Raw genomic sequence first — 6,980 nt, 5'->3', positions numbered from 1 at the left:
AAAACAAGTTTAATGGTTAAGAGTGCACAAAAAATAGTGAAGTGACCAAATAGTTACCCTCTCAAATCATTATCCCTTAATCCCCTTATGCCGGTTTGAAACCGGGACCTCCGATCTAAGAGGCTTTCACCTCTATCAAGTGGGTTAGTTCAACATTGTCACGTATCTAGCTAGCTAGCATGAACTATGAGATGTACAAAAAAAATGTACAAAAAAAAAATATAAGTTTTTTCTTTAATTTGTATATATGCTTGGATTTTAACAAATATGAGGACATTAAGACATTTATAGATATGACTATGAGATGTACAAAAAAAAATGTGTGGAACGGGTTAAAAGGGGCTGATTTTTGCCGCCAATTTGAGCATAAATTCAGGCACAAGGCGGCGTCTTGGAGGTGCACTCACTTGTTTTGCAAGTGCTTCTTCATCTCCCGCATAAACAATTGCAACCAAATCATCAAACAATTTATCATCCCCTCTCATTGGATCCTAAATACAAATACAAAATGGATAATTAATTAAATGTTCACATAAATTTGCTTATTTGAGGCTTTTTTTTTTTTGAATGTTTTTTCATTCTTATTCCAAATAAAATGACCGAAGAGGGACCAAAAACGTTATACGAACCTCAAATGATGACCAAAATTGCAAGAAAATAACCTTTTGGAGACCAAATTTGCAAAAATCAATTATACTCAGGGACCAAAAATGTAAATTTAATAACCTACCTGAACAAACACATCAGTATGAGTTTTCCCCTCATACAACATCAACTCTGCTTTTGCTCCTACTCTTTGAAGAGTATCCACAAACGTTTTACTATAAACATCAACACACTTATATATTATTATTATTTTTTTTTTTTAAAACTAAATTGAAAAAATAACAAAAGACTCATACCTGCAATCTGCTGGAATGGAATAATCTGCAGTGCCATGAAAAAGAATAATTGGAGGCAAGAGAGAAACTGCTTTTTTATTGTTGGGATCTTGAACACTAATTTCTGGAGAATATTTTCTCAAAGATTCCTCACCTCCCATAATACTGTATAAAAAATTATATAAAGTTATCCTTTTTTTTTAATATTAAAAGTAGACAAAAATGGAAAATACCTATAAAAAAGTGACTTGTATGGGCCTCGAGTGTGTAAATGTTCAGCCAAGTTATACAAATTATATCTACATAAAGATTATAAACAAAACCAGTGTCAGTTTTGTAATATTAGTTTTCACATGTATGAACTGAAAATAACTAAACAAGATTAACAATTTACATACATACCCTCCAGATAAGCCCAAATAAGCTTTTATCTGAGAAACACTCCATGTAGTACTCTGTGTTGCATCACACTCGATAATTGCCTGCTCCACAAGTGCACAAGCTGCAATATGTGCACCAGCTGATTGTCCCATCAGGTAAATCCTTCAAGATTACCATATTTCAATACTCAAAATCCAAAAGGGTAAATTAGTAAATTAGTAAAAAGTAAAAAACATATAATATACCTACCTATTAGGATCACCACCATATTCAGAGATGTTATTGCATACAAATGAGATGCCTCTAGAAGCATCCTTAACCATTTCACTTATTGTAGCTTTGGGAAAGTTTCTGTAATCTATGCATGCCACTATAACATCTGTACCTGATAAGTGGCGTCCTAATAAAGAACCCCAAGCTTTATACCTGTAACAAAAGTTCAAGATTTTTTTATGTTTCCAATTTTACCCCTGGTTTTGTTAGTTAGTTAGTTAGTTACTCACCCTATTACCCAAGCTCCTCCAGTGATGAAAGCAATGACAGGTTTTGGGGCATCGTTTTTTCCATTGTCTTTAGGCAAATATATGTCAAGTCTGCAATTAAAGATTCAGTTAAATGAAAATAATAGTAATAAGAAAGTGGAATAATTGAATAATTAAGATATTAAGACATACTTATTTCTAGGTTGATCACCAAAAACAATGTCTCTGCGAACTTGATTTGAGAAATAGTAGTAATAAGCAACTGAAAGGATTAAGGATTTATATGTCATTTAGTGATTTAGCCATTTAGGAAATATAGTGAGATTGAGAATTTTAAGTTAAAGGGTATAAAGGGAATCTTGTAATTTGTTATTAAACATGGGAGGAATGACCTTAGCCACGAATCACCGACTTTACAAACCTTGAAGTACACCTGGCATGATTAGGATTGCATAACATTGCAGAGCAAGAAATCCAGTGATTATTGAGTAACCTGACCTGAAGAAAGAATGTATATTAACATACTTTCAAATCATATTAATCTAAAAAATGTGGTAATAACAAGGATACTCCTCCATTAACTGAGTTTCTCTTTCATATTTAAGACACCAAGTCGACTAATGACACTTAAGGCACTTGAAACAGTTAAACAATCATTATACATAGAAGACAAATTAACATAGTTTTCGAAATAAGATTCCATGAAGCAAGAAAAAGAAAGAGAATTTCAGAAAATCCTATAAACCATTCTCAAATACACAACAAGAAGAAATATATTCAAATTCGCCATTTACAATTAATAAATTTAAAATCATCAATGAGAAGAGTGGTTTATACTTTATACCACATGAATGAAGGATCAAGAAAACAAAATTCATTGAAGAGTGGAAAGCGGAAATTTACCTAATACGTGCCCACAATTTAGACCCAACCCGGGTGAGAAAAAACGAATCCCCATCAGCCCGGCCTGCATTGTGACAAAAAAACCGCCGCCGGCCACCAGGAAAATCGGATAGATTCGAATCGCTAGCGGCACGACGACGTCGTTGCTGGTAAGAAACGGAACTCGTCACAGTTGACGCCATACTAGTACTGTTAACACTATCGTAACTTGAAACCCTAGGTAAAAAAGGTGTGGTTTCAAACTTTTTCCCATCTTCAATAGATGAATGGGCCAAATCATCTCCATCACCATCCTCCATGTTGAGGAACACTGCTCCAGCATGTGCGGCCGCAGAAGCTGGCATGATTGAAGATGGTGGTGTTCGATTTGGGAAAAAGGGATTGGAGATTGAGATCGAAATAGGGAGGATCTGCGACTGCATCTTGGATAGATATAGACGTGCGGATTTATTGAATGATTTGTGCATGGGCGAGATTCTGTAGGATGAATATGAGCGAAAATAATGGAAGAAATGCAGTCGAATGATTGCGAGAGTACAAAATTTTGAATTTGGAAGAAGGAAGAGAGAGTTTTGTTTGGTTTCATCGATATGGACACGTGGCGACTTGTAACCGGATGATTAGGTAGTTTGGCCCCACTGGCAATATTGCTTGCTGGGATGGGTTACTTGCTGTGCTCCTGTACAGTGGAGCCAGAGAGCAAGGAGTCAAGGACCTTTTTGAGCCCATGCTGAAAGCTGAATGGATGATCTATACAAATAATAGAGCAAATTAGCCATGAATAACTTTGTATCAAATACTGATCCAGTATTGGTATCAGTATCGAACCGTACTGGATTTAAAAATATAAAACGACACTTGGTACTTTAAATTCACGAAATTTGAGATTTGGTACCGTCGGTATCAATACTAGTACCGAAAATCGGTACCATACCAGATACCACTGATACTGGTGATGTTAATTTGGTTTGGTACTCGGGATTAACTTTTGATTAAATTCGGTTTTTGGGAAATCGGGAACAATACGGGTCGGTACCGGTTCCGTCTTGCGCTCAAAATCTGTTTTCTATTTGCTTTGTTTGTTGGTTTCTGTTCTCTGTTAAGGTTTTATGATAACATTTCCCCTAATTCGATTTATTGCTCTAGTTCAACTAATAATTAAATTTTCTAATACTAATTCACTTACATTCTCCTAGTATTCGACAACCCAGTCTTACCCCAAAGATATACACTTTGGCATACTTGTGTAATAGTCCTAAATTTTTGTATTTCTTTCTGTAAGTAGAAGAGTAGATTTAAACACATTATATTGGTTTAGTCTTGGAGTTTATGTAGTGGATGGAGTTTTTGGTTATAAACAATAAGATAAAACAGATAATCAAATCAATCATAAATACTATTTGGTGGGTGTTATGGTGCTATCCTAATGATTGCAATGTTATTATAGATTTTTGGTTTGATAGTTGAAAAAAGCAAGAGTGTTTATAATTTGGGTGATTGGTTAAAAAATCTAATCAATTTTTTTTCCTTTTATGTCTTGCTAAAATGTTAATAAAAAATCACATAGATGTTAAAGCAAATACTATTATTTTTTGACAAAAATAATATGTAATTTATTAGTTCTTTATTGAACACTTAAAACGTCAATAAAGAATGATTTCACATGGTTTTAATGATATCAAAGTTGTTGATGACACAATAAATCCATGTAACTTATTATAAATATGTTTTTAATTTCATGCTACTTTTAAATTCTTATTATATGTTGTTTCTAATATACTAGACACATGATTATATTATTTATTTTTCTCATTTTAACAAATTCATCACTAATTCACTAAATAAGTAAAACATAAAAATGATCAAAGATGAATAAAACATAAAACTACTCTATTATTAGTTGGCTTGTAAAAGATATATAAGCTCATATATGATATGATAGTGTAGCATCCATAATTTTTAATACATATAATATATGTCAACGTTAAACATTTATCGTTGATACTTAATATTAAGTGTTAATTTATGTGTTGCTAAAATTGATTTGGAGGTCCATGAAAAGTGCTAGTAGGAATCAAATATGGCATGTAAGAATATACTTACCATGATGTACAAAACAACAACAAAATTAGAGAAAATGTTGAGCCATAGTGTCATTATAATAAATTCGTCCATAACATCCTCAAATTCAAAGTAAAATTTTTATTTTTAACAAGATAAAAATCATTGATTCTATTCCATCAAAAGATAATCATAGTATAAAATGTATTCCTAAAAACATCAAAGTAAAAACATAGTGTGGAAATCTCTAGTGGATGCAATGCAATCAAGTCTGATTCTTCCCCTTACTACAAGAAGTACATGAAACATCTAAAACTTAAAATTATAAACACAAAGCTTAATGAGTTCCCAAAATATCACATATCATACATATTAGTTGACCCTGTCCTAGGGGTATATTTCAAACCATGTGAATGCTATGATCCAAGCATAGTCTTACAATCACTTTCGTTGCTACAGCCCGGTTGCAGTCTTTCCTGTCATGATCCAACCAGGGTCTTCATATGCTACAGCCCATCTGTAGTCTCCATGCCATGATCCAAACATGGGCTTCCATGCAAGTCAAAAAGACAAACAAGTATTGTGATCCAACCACAGTCTTTCGTACAAGTTTTGTGATCCAGCCACAGCCTTTCATACAGGTGTTGTGATCCAACCATAGTTTTTCATACAATTGTCACAAAGACAATCTAACAACCTATATAGTACAATGAGAAGACTCGTCTGATTCTAGCAAACAAAATCCTAACAGTGCTGCTATCGTGAGCTAAATGAGCTACTTCCTCTCTGGACACGTACATCTCATACCAATAACTCTATTTAGATCTTTTCTTGATAGTAAGTATCTTGTATTTTACTTATACATTTATACTTTTCTACAAGTATTAGGGTATGTATGTTTCCAATCATAATCTCTACTTAGTCCATAGGAGGTACGTGGTTGCCTAGGTGGTGCCAAGGTGGTGCCAAGGTGCTTAACCATGCTTAGGCAATCAATAAAGTTGTTGGAGCTGATAAATTTTTAGCATTGCGAAGAAGTCGTACATTAATATAAACTTTTTGAGGAATAATCATTGTTTTATTAGTCATATTTACATATTCTTTATGATATTAGTAATATTTGTCTATCTTGTTATGATATTAGTTATATTTACTTTTCTTAATATTAATTGTTTGTAATTTAAGGTCATCCAAGTCTCTAGTCCCCGGTCAAATGAGATAGTACTGTTTATCGAATTTTCCAGCTTTCATTTTATGTTAATCGGAGACAATAACTGCAAAGAAAACGTGAATATACAAGTATTTGTATGTCAAATAAATAAATAATTTTAAAACTCTTTTGTTTAGCTTTAGAAATCAAAATCCCTTATTATTCAAATAAGAACACTAGTTTGGTAGACAAGAGTCATTATGTATTTTTGGATTTTTCTATTTGGAATATCGACTTGTATGCACCTGATTAGAGGTGCGCAACCATTCGGTGTATGCCTTCTTAGGTTTTCTGAGATTAAATTTGTTTTTGTCCATACCGAAAAACGAAGCAAACCAAATTCTAGTCAATGCATACCAAACCAAATTACAATTTGGTTTGGTTTGGTTTGGAACATGAGAAAACCAATTATTATGTTCAAAAATAAAATCAATAATTCCAATTTTGCAAATGTAAGATCTAAAGTTTCAAATATAAAAACATTAAATACGAACATAAAATACAAAGTTACAAACTTCTCAATATCTTCAAAGTGTTCCACATTTATAAAAGAAAGAAGTACCCATCCTAACTTCTTAAAATGTTTTCAATGTGTTCTTGCACAATGACCACGTTGTCAAGCGGATCCAATCTTGACAAATATTAATGCTTGCACAATTTAGGAATCAAATTTTGGCTATTTGGGAAAGTAGGGGTCTAACTAATAAGTATATATTTAACTTTTTTTTTTAAAAGTATAAAATTATAAATTATATAATTACTATATCAATACATTGATTAAACCAAATTCATAATTCGGTTTGGTATGAAACCCAAGCAAAAACCGAATTTGAAATTTGGTTTATTCTGAGTTTGATTCCTTTTTCAGCTTCCATCAGTTCCAAACCAAATAATGGTAACCCCTAATGCTCATTAGATACTGATCTGCAAAATAGGGATTTCTCATGCTCAATGTGCTCTGATTTATGTTGATATGATTTCATGAATTATAAATGAACAAATTTTTTTCTATTATAGTTGATTCAACTAAACCTAGCGATATTTTGAACCTTGTCGAAGCTG

General features: G+C 32.6%; 1 protein-coding gene across 1 annotated transcript; it reads right to left on the bottom strand.

The window, feature by feature from the left end:
• Nucleotides 1-207: 207 nt before the first annotated feature.
• LOC145069251 (isoprenylcysteine alpha-carbonyl methylesterase ICME-like) lies at nt 208-3,252 on the bottom strand. Its single transcript, XM_079016194.1, has 10 exons — nt 2,648-3,252; nt 2,166-2,242; nt 1,937-2,006; nt 1,766-1,855; nt 1,512-1,688; nt 1,284-1,424; nt 1,115-1,180; nt 903-1,046; nt 731-821; nt 208-491 (listed from the first exon to the last, which is right to left on the bottom strand). Exons 1-10 carry the CDS (start codon nt 3,112-3,114, stop codon nt 333-335), a joined length of 1,482 nt encoding a protein of 493 aa, XP_078872320.1. The 5' UTR covers nt 3,115-3,252; the 3' UTR covers nt 208-332.
• Between the last annotated feature and the right edge of the window lie 3,728 nt (nt 3,253-6,980).

This window comes from Lactuca serriola, chromosome 8, assembly GCF_051521515.1.
Source record: "Lactuca serriola cultivar US96UC23 chromosome 8, Lser_US96UC23_V15, whole genome shotgun sequence".
Classification (NCBI taxonomy): domain Eukaryota; kingdom Viridiplantae; phylum Streptophyta; class Magnoliopsida; order Asterales; family Asteraceae; genus Lactuca; species Lactuca serriola.
The sequence above is the reverse complement of the archived record's forward strand: the minus strand, read 5'-3'. Positions and strand labels throughout refer to the sequence as shown.

What these genes read in the sequence shown, in the direction of transcription:
- LOC145069251 (XM_079016194.1), bottom strand. Translation starts at nt 3,114, where the DNA reads ATGCACAAATCATTCAATAAATCCGCACGTCTATATCTATCCAAGATG. An exon ending in CATGCCAGGTGTACTTCAAG is followed by an intron (nt 2,007 to 2,165) that starts GTTTGTAAAGTC and finishes TAATCCTTTCAG; the next exon opens with TTGCTTATTACTACTATTTC. An exon ending in GGAGGAGCTTGGGTAATAGG is followed by an intron (nt 1,689 to 1,765) that starts GTGAGTAACTAA and finishes CTTTTGTTACAG; the next exon opens with GTATAAAGCTTGGGGTTCTT.